Source organism: Ornithorhynchus anatinus, chromosome 10 (genome assembly GCF_004115215.2).
Source record: "Ornithorhynchus anatinus isolate Pmale09 chromosome 10, mOrnAna1.pri.v4, whole genome shotgun sequence".
NCBI classification, from domain to species: domain Eukaryota; kingdom Metazoa; phylum Chordata; class Mammalia; order Monotremata; family Ornithorhynchidae; genus Ornithorhynchus; species Ornithorhynchus anatinus.
Window position 1 is genome coordinate 10228774 of NC_041737.1, and position 24533 is coordinate 10253306.

General features: G+C 48.1%; 1 protein-coding gene across 1 annotated transcript in view; it reads right to left on the reverse strand.

The window, feature by feature from the left end:
• Positions 1–1419: 1419 nt before the first annotated feature.
• The window catches only part of MRPL1 (mitochondrial ribosomal protein L1), a 28849-nt gene continuing 5735 nt past the window's right edge, over positions 1420–24533 (reverse strand). The window contains exons 3-9 of the mRNA XM_029074097.1: positions 22450–22705; positions 20552–20635; positions 18432–18503; positions 16370–16481; positions 12619–12725; positions 4862–4943; positions 1420–2030 (exon numbers count right to left, since the gene is read on the reverse strand). Of these exons, the coding sequence (XP_028929930.1) occupies positions 1906–2030; positions 4862–4943; positions 12619–12725; positions 16370–16481; positions 18432–18503; positions 20552–20635; positions 22450–22705 (838 nt within the window). The 3' untranslated portion in view covers positions 1420–1905. The remainder of the gene's footprint in view (positions 2031–4861; positions 4944–12618; positions 12726–16369; positions 16482–18431; positions 18504–20551; positions 20636–22449; positions 22706–24533) is intronic.

Genomic DNA, 24533 nt, shown 5'->3' on the forward strand with positions numbered 1-24533 from the left:
CTCTGTTAATTCTCCAGATTGTGTCCAACCCGATTTGCTTGGAGCTAGCCCAGCCCTAAGTACAGTGCCTGGCACAAAATAAGCGCTTAGGAAATATAATTATATTATTATTATTATTATTAATGAGCGAATTAGCTTTCCCTCTGCAGCCAGAGAAGGCCCCCAGGAAGGTCCTTCTCGCCACCCGGTGGCCTCCTCCTTCAGAGCCGGAGGACTCACCGCGATGAACAGGACACAATAATGATAATAATAATGTTGGTATTTGTTAAGCGCTTACTATGTGCAGAGCACTGTTCTAAGCGCTGGGGCAGATACGGGGTCATCAGGTTGTCCCACGTGAGGCTCACAGTCTTCATCCCCATTTTCCAGATGAGGTCACCGAGCCACAGAGAAGTTGTGACTTGCCCACGGTCGCACGGCTGACAAGTGGCGGGGCCGGCATTCGAACCCACGACCCCTGACTTCCAAGCCCGGCCTCTTTCCGCTGAGCCGCGCTGCTGCTCTACGTTTTGAACATCCAAAGGACCCCCTTCTTAGCCCTCCATCTGGATTTGTAATGAAAGGGGAGGGCTCCTCCTTGAAAGGGGAGGAGGAGAACACATTATATTTATCACTCCGAGGTTGCTTAGCCCAGAGAGCGACCAGGGGCTCGTGGGTCAGGTGGCAAATATCCCATCCGGGCAGCTGAGACGGGCCTCGGGACGGGGTGGCTGAGACGTCCTTATGGGGCGGCCCGGCTCAGTGGATTCTCTAGACGGTGAGCTCGTGGTGGGCAGGGATTGTGCCCGTGTACTGTTATACTGTACTCTCCCAAGCGCTTAGTACAGAGCTCTGCACACTGTAAAGGCTCGATACGAGTGAATGAATCGAGCACGGGCGAGTCACTTAACTTCTCTGCGCCTCAGTTTCCTCATCTGTAAAAATAGAGGGCTGACCCGTTCTCCCTCCCTCTTCAGACTCAGCACCAGAGGTGGGACGACAATAATGATAATGGTGGCATTTGTTAAGTGCTTACTATGTGCGAAGCACTGTTCTAGCGCTGGACAAGCGCTGGACGAGAGAAGCAGCGTGGCTCAGTGGAAAGAGCCCCGGCTTGGGAGTCTGGGGGCATGGGTTCGAATCCCGGCTCTGCCACTTGGCAGCTGTGTCACTGTGGGCAAGTCACTTCGCTTCTCTGGGCCTCAGTGACCTCATCTGTCAAATGGGGATTAAGACTGTGAGCCTCACCTGGGACAGCCTGATTACCCTGTATCACCCCCAGCGCTTAGAACAGTGCTCTGCACGTAGTAAGCGCTAAACAAATACCAATATTATTATTAGTGGTAGTAGGTGCTCAATAAATACGAGTGAATGAATGCCTCTGTCCAGCGTGATTATCCTGTATCTACCCCAGTGTACAGTTCAGTGGTTGGCACACAGTTAACCCGCAAATACCACAGTTCTTATTATTACTGTTACCTCGACTATTTCCACAATCCCTCAGGAACCCAGGGTCCCAGTGATAGTTGTTGCAGTTGAAACATCTCCTGTCCCCGTTTTTTTTAATGGTGTTTGTCAGGCGCTTACTACGCGTCAAACACTGCTCTAAGCGCCGGGGTAGAGACGAGTTTAATTAGGCCGGACACGGTCGCTGTCCCGCGTGGGGCTCACAGTCAAAGTAGGAGGCAACTGAGGAGATTCAGGCCGGTAAGCAATCCAACGCAGGGAACCGCGTCGCCGACGGGCCGCTTTACGAGTAGGAGTCGGGCAAATCAGAAAATCGCAACCAAATCGTCGAGGTGTCGGTTTCACCCTCGCGGTCTTTAAAGCGTGCGAGCTCTTCCTGCCCACGAGATCATTTCCGCGCCGACGGCCAAACAGACGGGCAATCGTTTCCCCGCGCCCGGCAGTCTGGGCCGTTGCTTCCTATCTTTCGTCATCCTCTTCTGCTGCTTCTTCTTCTTCCTCTCCTCGTGGTGGCCGCCGGTCGACCTTCAGCAACAAGCCTTCGCTGGTCGCGCTTCGAAGGAAAGCCCGCGCCACGAAGGGTCCTGGAAACAAGGCAAAGAGCGTATTTTTGATTTTCTCAAACCACAACTGAATCGCCGCGATGCCACGGTTTCACTACTAATGAGATCGCGTTGAGATAGCGCAGGTTTCCTTTGGGCACCTGGTATTCACCCCACCCTCTGCCCCACGGCACCTATTCATCCGTTCAATAGTGTTTACTGAGCGCTTACTATGTGCAGGGCACTGGACTAAGCGCTTGGAATGTACAAATCGGTGTACGTAACTAAATTATTTACATTAACGTCTGCCTCTCCTTCTAGCCTGTAAGCTCACTGAGGGAAGGGAACTTGTCTACCATCTCTGTTCTACTGTACTCTCCCAAGTGCTCAGTACAGTGCTCTGCACGCAGTCTGCGCTCAATAAATACTACTGATTCATCGAGTGATGATTCAGACCCGTTCAGGATCGTGAGAAGCATTTAACTTCTGCAGCTTATCTTTCCACTCTCTTCTCACGCTGCACCCAGCTCACCTCCTTCGCTCCCCCATTTAACTGTACCACTGGGACGGAGGAGGAGGGAGGAAGAGGAGGAGGATGCTAGCGAAGGCCAAACTGACCGGGCTGAGCGCTGATCGTAAAACAAAACCGGCATTTGCCCTTAAAAGCGACAAGGCACTTCCCTCTTCTGAACAAGACAGCCACCTAGAATTTGTTTCGATTATTAAGTCGAGGGTGAAGACGGCGGGTGGTGATATGCGCATTTAAGGAAAGGATTCTAAATATTTATCTCAAGCATTCGACACAGCTGCCGCTTTGCCATCGGGTAAAGACTGCGGACCAAACACCGAGTGAAATTCCCTCAGAGCCAAGGGCCCGGCGAGGCGGCCGGAGGATCGGCATTTCCTCGCCGCCGACCCCTCGCTCACGTCCTGCCTCCGGCCTGGAACGCCCTCCCTCCTCAAATCCGACAACGACCACTCGGCCACCCCGTCTTCAAAGCCTTATTGAAGGCCCATCTCCTCCAGGAGGCCTTCCCTGATTAAGCCCCTTTCCTCATCATCCGCTCGCCTCTGCATCGCCCTGACTTGCTCCCTCTGTTCCTCCCCCTTCCCAGCCCCACGGCGCTTATGTACACCTCTGCGATTTATTTATTTAATGTCTGTCTCCCCCCTTCTAGATTGGAAGCAGCGTGGCTCAGTGGAAAGAGCCCGGGCTTCGGAGTCAGGGGTCACGGGTCCGACTCCCAGCTCTGCCACTTGTCAGCTGTGTGACTGTGGGCGAGTCACTTCGCTTCTCTGTGCCTCAGCGACCTCATCTGTAAAATGGGGATTAACCGTGAGCCTCCCGCGGGACGACCTGATGACCCTGTATCTCCCCCAGCGCTTACAACGGTGCTCTGCACACAGTAAGCGCTTAACGAATACATTATTAGATTATAAGCTCGTTGTGGGCAGGGAATGTGTCTACTGTTGTACTGTACTCTCCCAAGCCCTTAGTACAGTGTTCTGCACACGGAAAGTGCTCAATAAATAAGAATGAATGAATCAACAACATGAAGCGCCGCAAAAAACAGCAGGCGGAGGCTGGTGCCGAGGGAACCGGCGACGATTCTGACCGAGGACGAACCCGGACTCCGAGCGAACGAGAATTCCCTGTGTCGTTGACCATGTCGCCGGAGGGACCAGAATCCTGGGGGGGGCCTATTGGTCTCAAATCAGAGCTGACCACGGAACGGCACATCCAGGCAGGAGGACTGCACTGGGTGGCTATCTGCTGAAGTGCCTCTTCGAAGGACGAGATTGGCTCATTGGAAAACTTCAGCCCTGTGGCTTTATGAAAGACATCCCACGCCACCATTCAATCGACACCGATGGTCTTTACTGAGCGCTCTGTGCAGAGCACTGTACTAAGCCCTGGGGGGGGAGTACAATTTAACAGAGTTGGTAGGCCTGCCTCCCTCCCACAATGAGCTTACAGCCTAGAGGGGGAGACAGACGTTGATTTAAATAAACTATGGATAGGAATATAAGTGCTTTGGGGCTGAGGGTGGAGTGAATAAAGGGCGAAAATCCAAGGGCACGGGTGATGCAGAAGGGGGTGGGAGAAGAGGACAGTAGGGCCTAGTCGGGGAAGGCCTCTTGGAGAAGATGTGCCTTCAATAATGTTGATATTTGTTAAGCGCTTACTATGTGCAGAGCACTGTTCTAAGCGCTGGGGGAGATAGAGGGTCATCAGATTGTCCCACACGAGGCTCCCAGTCTTCATCCCCATTTTACAGACGAGGTAACTGAGGCAGAAAGAAGTGAAGTCACTTGCCCACAGTCACACAGATGACAAGGGGCAGAGCCGACATTCGATCCCATGACTCTCTGACTCCCAACCCCTTGTCTGTCCGTCTCCCCCGATCAGACCGTAAGCCCGTCAAACGGCAGGGACCGTCTCTATCTGTTGCCGACTTGTTCATTCCAAGCGCTTAGTACAGTGCTCTGCACACAGTAAGCGCTCAATAAATACTACTGAATGAATGAACCCCAGGCTCTTTCCACTGAGCCACGCTGCAATCAGACGTGCTTCAATCACAGGCAGCATGGCGTAGCGGCTAGAGCCCGGGCCTGCGACTCTGGAGGTCGCGGGTTCTAATCCCGGCTCTGCCGCTTGCCTGCCGTGTGACCTTGGCCAAGTCACTTCACTTCTCTGGGCCGCAGTTACTGGAAAATGGGGATTGAGACCGTGAGTCCCATGTGGGACAGTCCCTGCGTCCAACCTGATAAAACGCGTATCTCCCCCCTGCGCTCAGTACGGTGCCTGGCACATAGTAAGCGCTTAACAAATACCCCAGTTATTACAGCACTAATAACACCACCATGCTCACCTACGTTCTCCTGTTTATGTCTGCCCACATCGGTGAGTACGGCTTGCAGATTGGCAACTATCTGTTCCGTCGGCATGTCCAGCTGAAAGAAAGTGATGTCATTTCAACACTACAGACACACAAAAGAGCCGATAATTACAGTGAAGAGCTCTGCCGATAGTTAATCAGGTCAGGGCTGATCATCGTATGAGCAGTTTGGATTTTCTATCCATTAAGACTCCCACTGTTACGGTGCAATCAACAGCAGTTTCTTTATGCCTGGTAATAACTGTTATACATCATTACGCACTCGCTTAACCTTTCCGGTGTTTCCCAGTTTTAGATTCTTCGTCTTCCCAAGCGAGTTCCCCCAAAACTCAAACCCCTACGATTAGCCTTATCAGGACTCACCAGACGAGAGATCAATAGCGGCTTCTTTCTCCTGAAGTCCGTTTTCAATCCCCATTTTAAGGATAAGGAAACTGAGACGCAGGGAAGTGCACTTGTCTGCTGGGTGACCTGGAGCAATTCACTTCACTTCTCTGGGCCTCAGTTCCCTCATCTGTAAAATGGGGATTAACGCAGTGAGCCCCGTGTGGGACAGAAACTGCACTCAACCTGATATCCTTGTATCTACCTTCCTGCTTAGAATAGTGCTTGGCACCTAATAAGTGCTTAACAAATACCATCGTTATTGAGAAGCATCGTGGCCTAGTGGCTACAGCATGAGCCTGACAGTCAGAAGGACCTGGGTCCTAATCCCGGCTCTGCCATTTTGTCTGCTGTGTAACCTTGGACGAGTTGCTTAACCGCTCTGTGCCTCAGTTCCCTCATCTATAAAATGGGAATTAAGACTGCGAAACCCACGTGGGGCAGGGACTGCGTCCATTGATTGGCTCGTATCTCCCCCGGCGCTTGGAACGGTGCTTGAAACACGGTAAGCTTTTAACAAATACCATCGTTATTATTAGTGGTCCATCTGGGACCTGGGGGGACAACCCCGGTTCCCCCTAAATGTCCATTCAGTGACATGCTGGGCACAGCCCCCGGCTAGAACAGGAATCGAGAGTGACGGAGTGCCCCTATTTTCTATATATTTGCTCCGGCCTAGGGTCACAACCACCACAGGTAGCCACCACATATACGTTTCTATTTGCGGAGAAAGATCTCGTTCAGCCCGGTAAGTGAACGACTATTTTACCGCTTGAACCGGACAAAACCAATTAAACAACTGAAAATCGAGGACAAAACGAGGACTAACCAAGGATACCGGGATTAAACGCTGTGGATTTAACCCTCTCGGGAAGAGAGGCCGGCCCTTCTAGACTGAGCGCGTACGCGGTGCCTCTCTGTTCTCCGTATGACGACTGTAGCTACCTGCCAGTGTAAGGGTGGGATGGGGCTGAGGCCCGGACTATCTTTCTCCTCTTCCATGGTATTTGTTAAGTGTTTACTATGTGCCAGGCACTGGGATAGATATGAGCAAATCAGATTGGGCAAAGTCCACGTCCCAGATGGGGCTCCCGCTCTTAACCGCCAGCTTACGGGAGAGGCAGCTGAGGCACCGAGAAGCTGTGATTCACCCAAGGTCACACGGCAGACAAGTGGAGGGGGAGGGATTAGAACCCAGGTCCTTCTGTTTCCCAGGCCCGTGCTGCTTCGCTAAGCCCGAGCGAGCTAAGCCGTTTCTGGTGTTCGTCGCGGGCCTGCCCTGACGGATCCTCCCGCCCCAACAGAGGGGCACTGAGAGGAAGGGCCACCTGCCTGGGCAGCTTGGGGGCCCAGCAGGGTCCAGAGTCCCGGGCACAGACCCTTCACTGGCACTGGCAGATGTTTTGTCTTGCTTGGCTGCAGATGTAAATCCTGTTTTCAAGAGGGGTCATGGGGCCTGCAAGCTCTCACTGGAGGGCTCCTCTCCCAGGGCCCCCTGCAGACTATAAGCTTCCTGTGGGCAGGGAATGTGTCCACTGACCCTGTTTTACGGTAATAATAATGTGGGTATTTGTTAAGCGCTTACTATGTGCAGAGCACCGTTCTAAGGGTGGGGGGGAGATACAGGGTCATCAGGTTGTCCCACGTGAGGCTCACGGTCTTAATCCCCATTTTACAGATGAGGGAACTGAGGCACAGAGAAGTGAAGTGACTTGCCCACAGTCACACAGCTGACAAGGGGCAGAGCCGGGATTCGAACCCATGACCTCTGACTCCCAAGCCCGGGGTTCTTTCCCCTGAGCCACGCTACTCTTCCGAGTGCTTAGTACCGTGCTCTGCACACAGTATGCGCTCAATAAATACCACCGATGGAGTGAAAAACGATCCCATGTCTGCTATGAGGACAAAGCCCACCGTTTCATCAGAGAGTCGGGGTTCACATACAGTTAAATACATAACTTCACACCTTACATTTCCCGGCATAAATCCTGCCTGGCCCTTTCATAGGAATGGACCGAGCCTCAGGCTAAGCGCAATAAAATGGGCGCCATAAATAGGAGGAGCTCTACAGTTGTTTGGCCACCCCTCCCCAAGCTGAAAGACGCCCCTCCTCGCTGTCTGCCGACCTAGGCGAGGTCCCTTCCCCTAAAACAGCTGAGTAACCCGAGCTCATTTGGGTGCTCTGGAATAATAATAATAACGATGATGACGGTATTTGTTAAGCACTATGTGCCAGGCACTGGTCTAAGCGCTGGGGTAGGAACAAGGTCACCAGGTTGTCCCACGTGGGGCTCACAGTCTTCATCCCCATTTTCCAGATGAGGTAACAGGCACAGAGAAGTGAAGTGACTGCCCAAAGTCACACAGCTGCCAAGTGGCGGAGCTGGAATTGGAACCCACGACCTCGGACTCCCAAGCCCGGCCTCTTTCCACTGAGCCATGCTGCTTCTCAATAATGCAGTGCCTGGCCCATAGTTAACCGCTTAACAAATACCATAATTATTATTATTCTTCCTTCCCTGTCCTCATCCTCCCAATATCGTCTGTGTCTCTCAATAGCTTGTAAGATCCTTGAGGGAAAGGATCATGTTTTTTGCTTGTTGACTTCTCCCGAGCGCTTTCTACAGTGCTCTGCGCACAGAGGGAGCTTCTGACACTCTGTCGACCGATTCACTGATGCTCTCAGCCTGTTGATCCGGAAGTTTCCCAGTGATCTGGAAACGTATTTTGGCTCCAGCCCCCAATTCTCCGGTTGGATCCTCAAGCATGGCTACACGGGATAGTTGAAAAGAACTAATCCTGTACCCCCTGGCCTGCTTCCCTCTGACGGTGATGGGGATAAGATCGGTCAGGTCGCCTTCAACTTCGATTCCGCCGTCCGTACCGACCCGACGTACCCTGCGACACTCGGTGAATTTCTCTAGGGAGCCAGATTTGCTTACCAATTTCTAGACCACTTGTGGTGTCTTGGTGTTGCGGGCGACTTGGAGACGATGCAATCTTGGGGCTGGTGGTGGCGGCGGCCACATTTGTAAAGGGGAGAGGGCAGAGTAGTCGGGCAGATGAGGGCCGGCTGAGGCCCCCCTCACAAACCAGTAAAGCCCACGGCTCAGCCTTGCTGTTCTTTACGTGGCTCTCCGGGCAAATGTTGGGCAGTGGGTCTCTCTGTTCTCTGGGGCGGTTGGACCTAATCAGATTTCACACCGGCTCGAAAAACGATCCACAAAACCTTGTGGAAAGGCCAACTCAAATAGCCGTTTCTCTACTGAAAGCAGCGTGGCTCAGTGGAAAGAGCCTGGGCTTCGGAGTCAGTGGTCATGGGTTCGATTCCCGGCTCTGCCACTTGTCAGCTGTGTGACTGTGGGCAAGTAATTAGCTTCTCTGTGCCTCGGTGACCTCATCTGTAAAATGGGGATTAACTGTGAGCCTCACGTGGGACAATCTGATTAGCCTGCATCTACCCCAGCGCTTAGAACAGTGCTCTGCACATAGTAAGCGCTTAACAAATACCAACATTATTATTATTATTACTGAAAAGCGGTCGCTACGTTTTTCAAAGAACCAAAAACTTTCACGTGCCATCTGGGGAAAACTGTAACTCACCAGAGAGCACGTTCACGGACCAGAGATTTGAAAAACACTGATCTGACGGGGTGTAAAGACGGACGGGCTTCTGAGATCTCTCGCTGGACATAATTTCTTTTGACAGAGTGACCGGGCGTCACGGCGTTCACAGTCCTCTGTGCGTGATCCTCGACCTAAATATCTTTATTACTCTGAAGAGAGTCGTCAGCTATGACCAGTCTGAAAATGAGGGGCGAAAACGGCCAAGACTAGCCTGAAAGCTTCTGAATAGGTATGAATCTATGACTCGGGCTCAGGCGAGACCTGTTCCTACTTGAGCAGACTTAGAGAAACCCGTTTCTGCTTTTCTAGTTGAGACCGTGAGCTGGACCTTACGTGCCTTTTCAGAAGCAAGAAAGAGTCACTCGACCGGATCACCTGAGCACACCTGTTCGGTCTGAGGCGGTGCCTTACGCACGATCTCAAAACTAAATTCAGACCATCACACGCGACACGCACATACTAATGTTTTCTGAGGCAAAACAGCAGTCGGTATCTGTGAGAGGTTTTGGATAATATCCTCTCTAGATTTGAATGTTATTAGAAATGGTTCTTTTTCTTGAGGCTCTCACGGACCCTCTAGACCCCTTTTTCTACCCTGAGACTCACAGGGGTTTGTTGGTGGGGGAGAGGAATGGAGGCATCGTGTTTAGCTTGTTCTCTTAAACTATCTTGTCTTTCCCAATCGCCTCTCTCGATAAATGACTAATAATTCTGTGAAAAAAAAAGATTTCTAATTCTCTCCCTGACCCTCACAAGATGCAGTAATCCTCAACAGAAAACAATCATGGTTCATTTATTTGTCAGAGATTTAAAAGACCACAAGAATCAAAAAACACACTATTTTCCCTTTGATCAGTAACACAATAGTCTCCTGTAAACTAATCCAGACCGGCTTTCATGAAGGACCGGGAAAATGCTGAGAAATCCACCCCCCCCCGCCACAAGACAGTGGTTGCCCTAGAATCACACTCCCAGGAATTGGGAAATATGAGGCTGTGGGCCAAGTACCTAAACCACACAAGAAACCTATCAGGACACGAAACAAATCCTGACTGGGTTGTCCTCTTGCTGACAGAAAACAGATTTAGAGTCTTATAAAAACACCAACTGACATCCTTTGAACAGAACTTCCAAGTCCAGACACACCTTTCGTGGGATTAAGCTCGAATGCTTGTGCCTCAGGAATACATGCATTTTAGGATGGCCCTAGTAGAAAGAGCCTGGGCCAAGGAGTCAAAGGGCCTGGGTTCTAATTCCAGTTCTGCCACTTGCCTGCTGGGTGACCTTGGACGGGTCACTTTACTACTCTGGTTCTCAGTTTCCTCAACTGTAAAACGGGGATTAAATTCCTATTCTCCTTCTCCCTTAGCCTCTAGAACCCATGTGGGGCAGAGACTGTGTCCAATCTATCTCGTCTCTACTCCGGCACCCAGTACATTGTTGGACACAAATGCTTAAACACCACAATTTTCATTATTAATGTTTTCACTGTTGTTGTTATTCTTCACACCTGGGAAAACACTTGCGTAAATGGTGGGTTTTAGCTCTAAACGATGACTAAGGCATAAAGCTCAATCCTGACTTGCACGCATCAAAAAGTTCTTCATTCTGAGATATTTCAGAAGTGAAGGGGTGGTCAATTACAAAACTTTAAAACCCAGGCCCAGGAGCCTGGCCTTTCCAGTTTCTAAAAGGTTGTTACACCATGTTACCAGAAACCTTATGTAGAAAAGAGCCTGTTGCTTTGTCAAGCCCGTGGTTTGACGAAAACGTGGGGGGAAATTATTAGGAAGACATTTAGGATATCTGAATCTAAATTAAATGCAGTACCTCACAGAAAATCGGATAGAAACTTGAATGATCACAGTATTTTCTAATAATAATTATAATGATGATATTTGTTAAGGGCTTATTATGTGCAAGGGACCGCACTAATCGCTGGGGTGGATATAAGCAAATCGGGTTGGACACAGTCCCTGTCCCCCACGGGGCTCACAGTCTTCTTCCCCATTTTACAGATGAGGTTACTGAGGCACAGAGGCACAGATGAGATAACTGAGGCAACAGCGGTGGAGTGACTTGCCCAAGGCCCACAGCAGACGAGTGATGGCGCTGGGATTAGAACCCATGACCTTCTGACTCCCAAGCCCGTGCTCTATCCACTACGCCAAGCTTTTTTGAAATTGCTGGCATGAGGACAGATAACCTAATGTCAAAGTTTAACCCAGAGTTTAGCTTTCCAAAACAGCATCATTTAATTATGAATGAGAATCCACAATGGTCCAAGAATAGACTGTGTCTCAACAATCCAGTTTAAGGTTTGCTATGACTTTTTCTTTCTTTCACGGAAGCTGACAAAAACAGGCTCTAAATGTTTTCTTCACTTCTGATTCTTGTCTTTAACTTTAGTTCAAAGCTCTAAAAATTGGTCCAACTGCACTTTTCAAAAGGCTGTTTTAAAAAAACTAGTTCCCGCCGCCTCTCAGCCAGCTTCCCTCAACCAGATGTTGGTCAGAAAGACGGCGAGTGTGGGGGGCCAGTATGCAATTTCGGGTCTGTTTTCATTCCATCGCACTTAACTGAGCGCTTACTGTGTGCAAATCACTCTACTAAGCGCTTGGGGGAGTGCGATGCAACAAACAGATGCATTCCCTGCCCTCGACGAGCTCGCTTTAGCTTCAGCCCAGGCGTGGGCAGCTCTCGGCTCTCTCACCCCAGGAAGGCATATTAAGCCATCCAGACTGATGGCAGTTAGGTTCTCTCTGGCAGTGTTGTGGGCAGGGAACGCGTCTACCAGTTCTGACGCACAGGACTCTCCCCAGGGCTTAGTGCGGTGCTCTGCACGCAGTCAGCGCTAAATACGTACCCCTGACTGACTGATCACGGGTCGCTCCGTCTCCGCACCTGTACGACTATCTCAAGGCCCCCCCACGAAGCTTTCTTCTAGACAATTCTGTTTCTATTCAGGGATACGGTGGGTCCGGGAGTATAGTCCAGATAGCGAAGGACCCTCTATCCCCAGCAGACACCCCTCCAACTTCCCCCGGGCTCCTGTCAAATCAGCTCAGCGACGGAGAAATGGAGGCTTGGCCTGACCGCCTGCCACCAACGTGATATGACTCTGATGATAAAGGAGGGAGAATCAAAAACCAGAATTTTAACCATTAAAATCTTAACCAACCTCTCAGGGTCACACCTGGAAGGATTCCAGGACTCTACCAGGTTCGACGACGGGAGGGAGAGTCAAGCGGAGGCCTACCCATGCCATTCCTAGTTTGGGAAGGGGCTAGCGATGGAAGGCAATCAGCTACAAGCCAAAACTCACCTGTGATGGGCAGCAGCGGCACGGGAGAGAGTCGAGGGCGGAGACTCGGTAAAGCGCTTCCGGATTTTAACCGAGAAAACCCTCTGGTTCCACTACCAGAACGAGTGCAGAAGGAGGTGGGGCGTTCTGGGAGAGATGTGTCCATAGTATCGCTATGGGTCGGACACAATTCGACAGCATAAGACAAGAACGACATTTTAATTGCCTAATTCCACGGACCAGAAAGCAGGTGCTGCTGTATTTCCCTGGATCGTTCCACCGAATTAGGCCATGGGTTAACCGGGACTGTTGTGTAACATTTCTAGCACACCTGCCCGAGACTGCATCTTCTAAAAATTAACAACCCCAAACACTTGTGCGAGAAAGGAAAGAGAGTGGTTAGCCAAGAACTCACGGTTGCTATTCTGGTCTGGAGAAAATTCTCCCTTTCCTCCTTGACTGCAATCTCGTGGCCGGTCTTATAGAGTTCGAGCATTTTGGGTATGTCACGTCCGATGGAGTCTGGTTTGAAAAAACAAAACAAAGCCTTAAAAAGCATAGTGGAGGCGCACACGTGGAGAAGAGATGGATAAAATTTATCGAGAAAACCAGAGAGAACAGTATTTTGAGAGTTAACATTTATGGGTTGAACTGACTTGAAGGTCTTGGTCAAAACAAGCAGCAGCATGGTCTAGTCGATAGAGTCAGAGGACCTGGGTTCTAATCCTGGCTCTGGAAAAAAACCAAGGCCCAGAGAGGTTGAGTGCCTGGCCCAAAGTAACTTGAGTGTTAAGTCTCCAGAATCTCAGTCCTGTGTTCTTTCCTAATTTAAGTACACCTTTCTCTTTAAAATAATAATTATAAAAATAATAATAATAATAATTGGGGCATTTGTTACACACTTACCATATGCCAGGCACTGTACTAAACATTGGAGTGGATACGAGCAAATCAGACTGGACACAGTCCCTGTCCCACATGGGGCTTACAGTCTTCATCCCCATTTTGCAGATGAGGGAACTGAGGTCCAGAGAAGTGAAGTGACTTGCTCAAGGTCCCACAGCACACAAGTGGAGGAGTCAAGATTAGTACCTTGGTCCTTCTGATTCCCAGGCCTGTGCTCTATCCACCAGCTCATGAATTAACAATGCCTTCGCCGTTAATCAATCAATGGTATTTACTGAGCGCTTACTGTGAGCATAGCACTGTACTAAGCACTCAGGAGAGTCCAATATAACAGAGATGGAAGACATGTTCCCTGCCCTCAGCGAGCTAACAGAGTTATTACCTTTCCTTACTTTTGTCCTCAACGGTTTATTCACTTTTCACTTCTCTACCATTAGGGACAAAAATCACACTCAAATCAGGAGAAGAAAGCTGAGAACCGTGAGCGGATCGTCATAGCGGTGACATCCCGAGGGGAGGCTGAAGGAGAAGCCTATCTCGGTGGGACCCCAAACTCTCAAGCCTTCCTGTTGGGGATTTCCCAGAAAGTTTTTCAGAACCAGTTCAGTCCTGCCCAAAACAGGGGTTGGAAAGACCCTGGCCGTTATGGGAATGTGATATCTCACTAACATACACCAACTCTTCTCGTTTTTCGCTGTCCTGCTTGAGTCCGTGGGTTTAGCCCACCAGGTGGCTAATGAAGCACGCGAAAGGGCAACCAGTCGGCTCTGCCTGAGCTGGTCACTCAGAGACCGGAAAGCTTCTTAAGCCCAGAGGACACGTCTCATTAAGGCCTTTCTGCTTCACTTCTTCCATTCCACTAATTTGGGTCTGAGGACCGCGTCGCTGTCTATACCATCGACTGGAGACGGAACGGAAACCAGTGGAGTTTATCGCCCAAGTATTTTTTAGCAAACTTCTGGGGAAAGGACTCTGGGGCACCCTTATTCAAAAAAGAACCCGCTCTAAGGTCGGTAAGGGCCAAGTTTCCCTTGAATCGAGATCGACACCTGATTTTAAATCCCTTCCTAAAAAGGAAAAAGGAAAAGTACCCAGAAAACAACCGGAAAGGGGAAGAGCCCACAGTTAAGTGAGTAGTTAAAAATGCAGCTAATAAAACTGGAGCATTCAACACGCTGCAAAATGAGTGGACTTGATCCAGCTGTGACCGTCCCGCCCACTCCCATTAGCGGAGGAGACGGAATGCGTAAATAATGAACCCAGCTGCAGGGGCCTGTTTGTTGGTTTGCCTTTTCTTTTTTTTTTTTTCATTTCACCCATTTGCTCAAAATGTAATTTCTATTTTGCCCTAAAGGCTTCTCTTAGGTATGAGGAGAATCAAATGTTCCTAAACTAGGAACTGAATAACGTGGTAAACCCATTAGCCAAGCTTCACTTGTCCTAAACACACATCTGGCGAAGGCTCCGTTTCAACATTTTTGACAGGTTAATCGTTTGCCCTCTGTGATTAAGGAACCCGGATGCCGTGCGGTGGGCTATTATAAGACGCGGGGTGAAAAGAAAATGTGAAGGGGAGCAGGAACATGGATCTGGTTTTCAAGAAAAACGTAGCAGATGTTTGAACCCTAGCCAAAATCTGACCTTATCAAGTGACGCTCGCCAGTTCATTCTGCAATCGGAAACAAAGTTACCTGCAAACCTTTGGCTCCTCTATTTCGGCATCTCCTTCGCTAGACTGTCAACTCCTTGAGGGCAGGAACTGTAACAGTTAACTCTACTGTTAATCTCTCCCAAGTGCTTCGCCCATTGTTCTACACAGGGTGAGCGCTCCATAAAGACCACTGATTGGGTAGCTAGGAAATCACTGAATTGCTTTTAGATCAAAAAAAAATACAGAGGCCACCCGCTTCAGGCTGAGAATGACAATGACGGTCATGTGAAAACGAGGACTGAAGGTAGAAAGTAATAGACCATTAGGCACTGTGCAAAGTACAGTAGTTGGATAATAAGAAGAATGATAGCAATGATGGTATTTGTTAAGCGCTTACTATGTGTCAAGCACTGTTCTAAGCACTGGGATAGATACAAGGTTATCATGTTGTCCCACGAGGGGCTCACGGGCTTCATCCCCATTTTACAGATGAGGGAACTGAGGCACCGCGAAGTGAACTGACTTGCCCAAAGTCACACGGCAGTCTTGGGGGCAGAGCCAGGATTAGAACCCATGACTTCTGACCCCCAGCCCGTGCTCTTTCCACTAGGCGTGCTGCTCCAAAAGCTATCACAGAAACAGTTCGACCTGGTTCAGTTCTAATGTAGGGTCAGTACAAAAATTAAAAACAGTGGTCAGGTCCAATTTCCACTTGAGAAGAATTGACAATTAAGACAAGTTTCCAGTCGGGTTTTATTTATTAAGCCCGCTTCTGAAAAGAGGGACCCTAGCGCTAGCCCAGAAGAAGCCTACATTCAACAGGCAGGATGGCCTTATAGAAAGAGGCACGGGATGGGTTCTGATCCCAGCTCCACAACTGGCCTGATAAGGCACCTTGGGCAAGTCACTTAACCTTTCTTTCGCAGTTTCCTCATCTGTAAAATGGAGATAATATACCCGATCCCCTTATCTCTTAGACTGTAAGCCCTGATGAAACAGGGCCCATAATAAGAACTTGGATGACTGCAACTAGTGATTTTGTACAACTAGAGTCGCCACAGAGAAAAGGGAACTTGCTAAAACGATATCGAACTTTCATTCGCTGTCTTCACACGATAAAGTTCTTCTCCACACCATTTAGATAATGTGGTGAGTTTCTAATTTCTTTCTGGATATTTGTTAAGTGCCTTCGAGGTGCGATGGATGGGTACAATTTAACTAGATTGTACACAGTCGCTGTCTTGCATGGGGCTCACGGTCTATATAGGAGGGAGGACAGGGGAACTTAGGCATAGAGAAGTTAAGTGACTTGCCCAGAGTCACCTAGCAAGCAACTGACAGAGCCGGGATTAGAACCCAGGTCCTTCTGACTTCCATGCCCATATTCATTCCACCAGAGCACGCTCCTTCTCACTGGTGGCAAGTTCAATTTAGACTGCAGACTGAAATTGACAAAGCAGGGTTGACTTACTCGGTCACCTAAGAGCCCCTGTGGAAATCGAGTCCTGGGGGTGCATACAGAAACAGAACAGCCTTTAAGTAATCTTAACTTTTTGCTGTGGCAACTGAACAGACGGATTAAGCTGAAGAAGAAAGAATAATCTCTTACTCCGAGTCTTCTTGGGAAATCTGTTCTTCAGTTTCCGCCGTAAAAGATTCAGCTTTAGCACTATTTCTGGCACGGCTACATAAAAGTCAGCCTGGATTTCATCGTCCAAGATCTGAAAGTCACCAGAAAATGTTAACTTAGTAAAATTTAATAGGGAAATGCCCGGCTGTTGGAAAACTGTGAAATTTTCAGGGCAATTTGGACATTTTTACCACCGATAAACTCACTCATCGATTCGTTATCTAATTTCCCAACTAGGTATTAAGGTGCCTTGGAGTCACAACATTTCCAGACAGCCTCCCCACCTCCGATTTCTTTTAAGAGGATTTCTTTTAAGAGATCTGACATTGACAAAAGAGGGAGTGTAAAATGAATAATCAATGTGTACAAACTTCACCTCGAAGGAGCACTTAAATTTTTCTCATCCTAATAACCGCTAGGCAGAAGGAAAAAAAGGCTAAATTCCAAGGTCGGAGTTCATTATTCCCAATTCTGGTATCCTCGGTGCCGACAGTAGAAACGGAGATATCTACTCGGTTAAAATTGGAAACTGACCCAACCTGGGCAGTTTCTTTGTTTCATTTTGTTTTAACGGTATATGTTAACCGTGTGCTATGAGCCAGGCACTGTACTAAGCACTGGTTAATCAGGTTGAACACAGTCCGTCCCACATGGGGCTCACGTTCTTAATCCCCATTTTACAGAGGAGGTAACTGAGACACAGATAAACTAAATGACTCACCCGAGTGTACACGGCTGACAAGTGGCAGTGGCAGGGCCAGATTTAGAACCCAGATCACTAAAGAGTGACTTCAGGTCTTAATAATAATATAACAATATATTACATAACAATATATAATATATAACAATATATTATCACAATATAATAATAATGATAATGGTATTTGTTAAGTTCTTACTAGGTGTCAGGCACTGGACTAAGTGCTGTGGTATTTACCAGTAAATTGGGTTGGGCACAGTCCCTGTCCCATGTGGGGCTCACAGTTTTAATCCTCATTTTACAGATGAGGCCACTGAGGCACAGAAGTGAAGTGACTTGCCCAAGGTCATATAGCCGACAGGTGACGGAGCTGGGATTAGAACCCGTGACCTTCTGACTCCCAGTCTCGTGCTCTATCCATAGTGCCATGCTACTAGATGCTTGACCCTGGATTATGCAGGCCAGAAGAATAAATCATTTTTCATTTGCACAGAGATAATTAAAATGGATTTAACTAAAATGTGTATTTAATTTCCATAATTGCTCTCCCCCGCTTCAAAGTCTTATTGAAGGCACATCTCCTCCAAGAGGCCTTCCCCGACTAAGCCCCTTTGTCCTCTTCTCCCACTCCCTCTGCATCGCCCTCACGTGCTCTCTTTGTTCTACCCAATGTATTTATATCAATGTCTGTCTCCCACCCGCCGTGAAACTTTACACTCGTTGTGGGCAGGGAATGTGTCTGTTAATTGTTGTATTGTACTCTCCCTAGTGCTTAGTACAGTGCTCTGCACACAGTAAGCACTCAATAAATACCACTGAATGAACTGGTCTTCTTAGATTGTTTCTTCTTTTGAATGTAATCCACAGATACATAAACTATTCATTCACATTAATATCTGTTTCCCCCTCTAAACTGTAAACTTGCTGAGGGCATCTACCAATTTTGTTTACTGTTATATTATACTCTCCCTAGCACTTAGTGCAGTGCTCTACACATAGTAAGTGCTCAATAAATATGAATGACTCAGAAGGACCTGGGTTCTAATCCTGGCTCCGTCACTTGTCTGCTGTAGGACTTTAGACAAGTCACTTCTCTGTGCCTAAGTTACCTCATCTGCAAAATGGGGATTAAGACTGTGAGCCCCATGTGGGACAGGGACGGCGTCCAACCTGATGTGCTTGTATCCACCCCAGCACTTGTACAGTCACTAGCAAACGGTAAGCGCTTAACAAATACCACCATTATTATTAGTAGCTTGTATTTTTCCCAGTGTTAAGAACAGTGCTTGACAGAAAGTAAGCGCTTAACAATTACCATCATCATTATTATTAATTACAGACCTTTTGAATTAGTTCAGTCCCCCCTGCAAATGCAGCTCCATTGTCTTCTGCTACTTTAATGTCTTCAGCTTTCTGTCCAAAAAAAAAATTGATTTTGCATTAATATTACCAGCCTGGCTTCAAGTACTTTGCTAGAGACCAATATAACCCAACACAAACAAGAAGTGATCCCCGCTGTTTTCGCCAATTACTATTTCTCTAAAGGAAAACTCAGGGCTTTTGATTTATAAAATCCTTCTTCCAACAGAGCTTGCTGGTACAAGCTCTCATAATAACCCGACTGGATTATCGCACCAGCCTCCTCTCTGATCTCCCATCCTCCTGTCTCTACCCGCTCCAGTCTATTCTTCATTCCGCTGCCCAGGTTATTTTTCTACAGAAACGCTCTGGGCATGTCACTCCCCTCCTCAAAAACCGCCCAGTGGTTGCCTCTCAACCTTTGTACAAAACTCCTCACTCCTGGCTTCAAAGCTCTTCATCACCTTGCCTCCTCCAACCTCACCTCCCTTCTTTCTGCTGCCCACCCCATACACTCCGCTCCTCTGCCGCTCACCTCCTCACGGTCCCCCGTTTGCGCCTGTCCCGCCGTCGACCTCTGGCCCACGTCCTACCGCTGTCCTGTAATGCTCTCCCTCCTCACCTCCGCCAAACTCTCTTCCCCCCTTCAAAGCCCTCCTAAAAACTCACCCCTTCCAGGAGGCCTTCCCAGACTGAGCCCTCCCTTTCCCTCTGCCTCTCCTTTCCTCCCCACTCTCCTTATTCCCTCCCTCTGCTCTTCCCCTCCCCACAGCACTGTGCATATATGATTCTATTTATCTTGATGGTATCGATGCCTGACTACTGTTTTTTGTCTGTCTTCCCCGTTTAGACCGTGAGCCCGTTGCTGGGCAGGGATCGTCTCTATCTGTGGCCGAACTGTACATTCCAAGCACTTAGTACAGTGCTCTGCACACAGTAAGCGCTCAACAAATACGACTGAATGCACGAATGAGTGAACAGACAGTTGCTCTACGACGGTGAAAATAGAGTGGCTGAATCGGAAGGTCAGAATGGAACAGAGAACCAGAGCTCTCCGATGCGTCACCTTATTACTTATATAATGAGAGGAAAGTCACCTGATTGACTTCTAATATCAAAACTAGTTGGTCTCCGATTTGCTCTCATCATCCGCCCTTCATCCCAAGTGGCTCCCTGGGCTGGTTGTTTATGAAAGCAATGTGGAGAAATTTGCAATGCTTTTTGTCCCCCTGGGATCCATTCAGTCAAATGACCTTAGTTCTGAGTCATCCCGATGTCTTCACGAAGGAAAATCCTTTTTCGTTAGAACTACTGAATACCACCAGTCAGTCTATCTAGGCCACCTGAGTGGCCAATCTAGAAAACATTAGAATTTACTAATACAAACTCACAGGGGCAGTCACACAAAAATACAGAAAAACCTTTGGCATTTAGATTAATCACCCACTGATCCTGGACTTGATTTTGACACTTTCTGGACAAACGTAAAAATGGGAAAGGGATCAAGGATTCCAATATGAAAAAGACTACTCTGCAAAGGATTAGAATAAAATAAAACCATTAAAAATTCCTTAAGTCCAACTGTCCACTTTTATGTGCCTGAAAAGAAAGACAGAAGTGTCCCAGAAGTTCTGAAGAAAGTTAAAAAAAGTGACCCAGGAGTTCTGAAGCAAGTTGAAAAAAAGGACCCAGAATTTCTAAGAAAGTTGAAAAAAGATGACATTTTGAAACCCTCCAACTCTGTAAATATTAAATTTTGGGAAGACTAAAGAAAAGAATTAAAATGGGATTAGCTGTGACTAAATCAATTTGGCATTTGCAGAAGACTGCAACAATATTGGCTTCCTTTGAGAAGGAATTGGCATTCCAAATTTTCAATAACTAGCATTAAAACAAAATAATCAGAAAAATCACCACCCAAAAAAATTACCATTACTTTTAGGCCATTTTTTAACTTTAAGGCTAGTTCTTTTAAAATCTCATTCTTCTGCCAAGCTCTAAATACCCTTGGTTTTAATTCTTATAGAGTGAGCTAGTTTCCAAATGATTCTTTCAGCCCATGTAGTATATTTTGAAGTAAAAATCCTACAGAATTTACTCACCTCTGAAAACACGAGAACTTTATTGACTTCTGAAGTGAATGGATATGGAAAATTCAGGACACTGGAAAATGGTTCTGCCTTTTTCTAAAGACAAAAATACAATTAGTTACTTTTAAACTGTGAAAATAGGGGAAGCTCAGGAATATACTTAACTGCTCACAAAAAGGTTGAATTAGGGAGGGAGGGAGGAAGGGAGGATGGAAGGAAAGAAGGAAGGAAGGCAGAAAGGAAGGCAGGAAGGAAGGGAGGGAGATAAAGATTGAGAAAACATAAGGAGGGTAATAATGTCAACAGGTTGAAAACAAAAATTAAGGAGGAAGGACACAAAAAAGACAAGGCCAAGAAGAAAAGGAGGTAGAGAAAATCTGTTCTTCTCCCCAAAAGACAGCTGTGAAAGCACAGGACTCAACCAATCACTACAGGTAGGGGTACAGGTGGTAGGGCAAGAGGGGAAAGAGGTCACAAGCTGGCTAAACCTAGAATTATTCAGAGGCTGCCAGGCAGAAATCCAAATCCCTAGAGATTAAATAAACGCCAGTTTTTTCCCTTCAATTAGCCGGGTGCAACCCATCTGTGACGCAGATTAACCATGCCAAGCCTGACCCACAAGTTTCCGGCTTTCACGGCGACTGTAGCAGCTTCGAGTAGAGCAGTGTGGAAAGAGCACGGGACTGGAGAGTCAGAGGACCCGGGTTCTATCCACCTGTCTGCCGGGTGACCTTGGGCAAATCACTTCATTCCTCTGTGCCTCGGTTCCCTCATCTGCAGAATGGGGATGAAGACTGGGAGCCCTACGTGGGACAGGAGCTGTGCCCAACCATCTTGTAGCTCCTCCAACGTTTAATACAGTGCCTGGCACATAGGAAGCGCTTAACAAATACCACGGATTAAAAAAAAAGAGAGGCTTGTGCATCCAGCCCTGCCCCAGGCTGCAGAGAGAGTGTGGAGGTCAGGTCTTTGACCTTCCCAGGGAAGGTTGGGAATGTACCCTGACTCGGTGGCCCCAGTGGCCATCTGAGCTCAAAAGCCACGCACCCTGCCAGCTCGACGTCTCTAGACTGGAAATTCATTATGGGCAGGGATCGTGTCTGCTAATTGTTGGATTGGACTCTCCCAAGCGCTTAGTACAGTGCTCTGCACAAAGTAATAACTATGGTGCTTGTTAAGCGCCTACCAGGTGCCAACCATTATTCTAAAAGCTGGGGTAGATATCAGTTAATCAGTTTGGACACAGTCCCTGTCTCATACTGGGCTCACTCTCTTAATCCCCATTTTACAGGTGAGGGAACTGAGGTCCAGAGATGTGAAGGGACTTGCCCAAGGTCACACAGCAGACATGCGGCAGAGTCGGGATTAGAAACCAGGTCCTTCTGACTCCCGGGCCCGTTGCCCTAACCACTAAGCCTCGCTGGTTCACAGAGTAAGAACTCAATGAATGCCATGGATTGATAGTTTGAATAATTGATTTTCCATTAAACCCTTTTTCAACTCTACTGGTTCACCTGAGCCAGCGGGTAGGTTAGATAATCGAGACAAGGTTGTAAAATGATTGTGAAATGTGCAAATTTAGAAGCATTGGGGCCGGTTTACCCAAAAAGTAATCAGAGAACAATCTTCAGTTACATTAAACAGACTGGGATGACTTGAAAAAAAAATGCTGTCCCCAACAGTCAGGAAGGGAAAGATAAAACGAGCTGACTGCGAAAAGACAGAGGCTGTTCTTTTAAGAAAAAAAAAATGTTTGCCTTTATAAAACTGATCATAGGTGGAAAGTTAACCACTTTCTGAGGGGGTTGAAGAATTTATTCCTTCTTGTTTGAAAGGGAAGTCTCATCATTAGCTTCTTCTGAAGGCCAACCCTCAACAGCATTCCCTTCCACAACCACAGTTCCTCATACCTTCTTCTTCCCTGGCGTCATTTCCAGGGTCAGATCCAGATAGACCATTTGTTTGGGATAGGTAAAATCCAGAACTTGGAATTTCTTGAGCAGGTGGATGGCTTTCTCCGCCTCGTAGATCTGCCTCGGGTACAGGTGTTTCAGATAGACGTCATCTTCAGGCTCGCCCTCCATAAAAGGGTAGACCTTCTGCTTCGGGGGAGCATCTTTTTTCTTACCCGATGACTTTTCTTGAGGCTTCTGCTTGGATTTTGACCTGTGGGAAGCCAGAAACGAAATCAAAGGCCTGTAACCGGCCCGTCGAAGAGGCAAGACGGATTTAGATCGCGGGGCTCCTGGTTTTCGGCCTTGAGTTCTACACGCTTTTCCTCCCGGTCCCCGTCCCCCTCGACAAAAGATTTTTTGCTCTTACTCTATGCCCGGCATTATAATAATCGCTGGGGTGGACACAAGATAATCAGGCTGGCCTCAGTCCCTGTCCTACATGGGGCTCATAATCCTACCCCCATTTCACACATGAGGTAACTGAGGCCCAGAGAAGTGAGGTGTCTTGCTCAAGCTCCCAGAGCAGACCAGCGGCAGAGCTGGGATTAGAACCCAGGTCCCTCTGACTCCAGGGCCGGTGCTCTACCCACTTGGCTACACTTTCCAGGAACGCCTACCCACTGGCTTTAAAACGCTCAATCGGCTCTCTCCCATCTACTCATCCACTCTTCTTCCACTACACCCCAGCTCACAATCTTCAGAGCTCTCACGCTAACCTACTCGCTTGGGCCTTGTCCTCCCCGCTCCTGCTGCTAAACTCTTACTCTTGCCCTACTGCCTGATTGGAACTCTCTTCCCCTTTTTATCTGATAGACCAGAGCTCACCTCATCTTTCAAGGCCCTTGTGAGAGGATTACTCATCCAAGTAGCCTTTCCCTATTTATCTCTCATCTTCCCACCTTATATCCTCCACCTTTCACTTCAGCCCTTCCTCCGCACCACCAAAGCCCTTAATCAATCAGTGATCGCTTGGGAGGGTAAAATACCACAGACGTAACTCCTGCCCTCAAGGAGTTAAAATTCCCACAAAGTCTACAGCACTTTATGAACAAAAAAATCTTCGATTTCCTATGACTCCCCTTACCCGTAATTTCAATCAACTGTATTGATTGAGCGCTTACTGTGTGCACAGCACTGTACTAAGCGTTTGTCTGTTGGTGTCCATCTCCCCAGCTAGATGATAAGTCCCTTGAAGGCGGGGATCTCGCTTTCCGCTTCTACTGCGTTCTCCCAATCGCCTGGGGAAGAAGCGTGGCTCAGTGGAAAGAGCCTGGGCTTCGGAGCCAGAGGTCACGGGTTCGATTCCCGGCTCTGCCACTAGTCAGCTGTGTGACTGTGGGCAAGTCACTTAACTTCTCTGTGCCTCAGTTACCTCATCTGTAAAATGGGGATTAACTGTGAGCCTCACGTGGGACAACCTGATTGCTCTGTATTTACCCCAGCGCTTAGAACAGTGCTCTGCACATAGTAAGCGCTTAACAAATACCAACATTATTAGTTTGATGGTCTGCACCCAGACAGATGCTCCATAAATCCTACTAACTGAATTTCCAGATGCCCTTGTGGCTACCTTCATCAGAGAGCTCTCGTTCTGCCTTTGCCGGCTTACCTCTGGAAATCTTTTTCGGCACATCTACATGCCCCATCCCAGAAACCAAGTAAATAAAACGGGCCACCCCAGCCACGGGGACAACAGCCAGGAGAGGAAGGAGAAAGAATAAAGGGAGCTGTGAAAGACCTAAGAGAGCGGGCAGCTTGGAAGTGCTTGGCGATGGATTCAAAGGCGTCCAGAGAAAACTTTCCAGCCGGGAAACCTTCTGGAGACATTTTCTTCTTCCTACGAAAGCCTAGGCGATAGCACTGATGAATTACGGGGCTAGCGGACACCTCCGAAATCCAATCCAGTACCTGGTCCTCGAAATGCTACACGTTGTGGGAGCTCAGCTCGTCATTACTGATTCTAATAATAGAACTCCTCCCAGTTAATGAGCAATTCCACAGAAGTACCCAAAATAGTGGGTCTGTAACAGCAATATTCC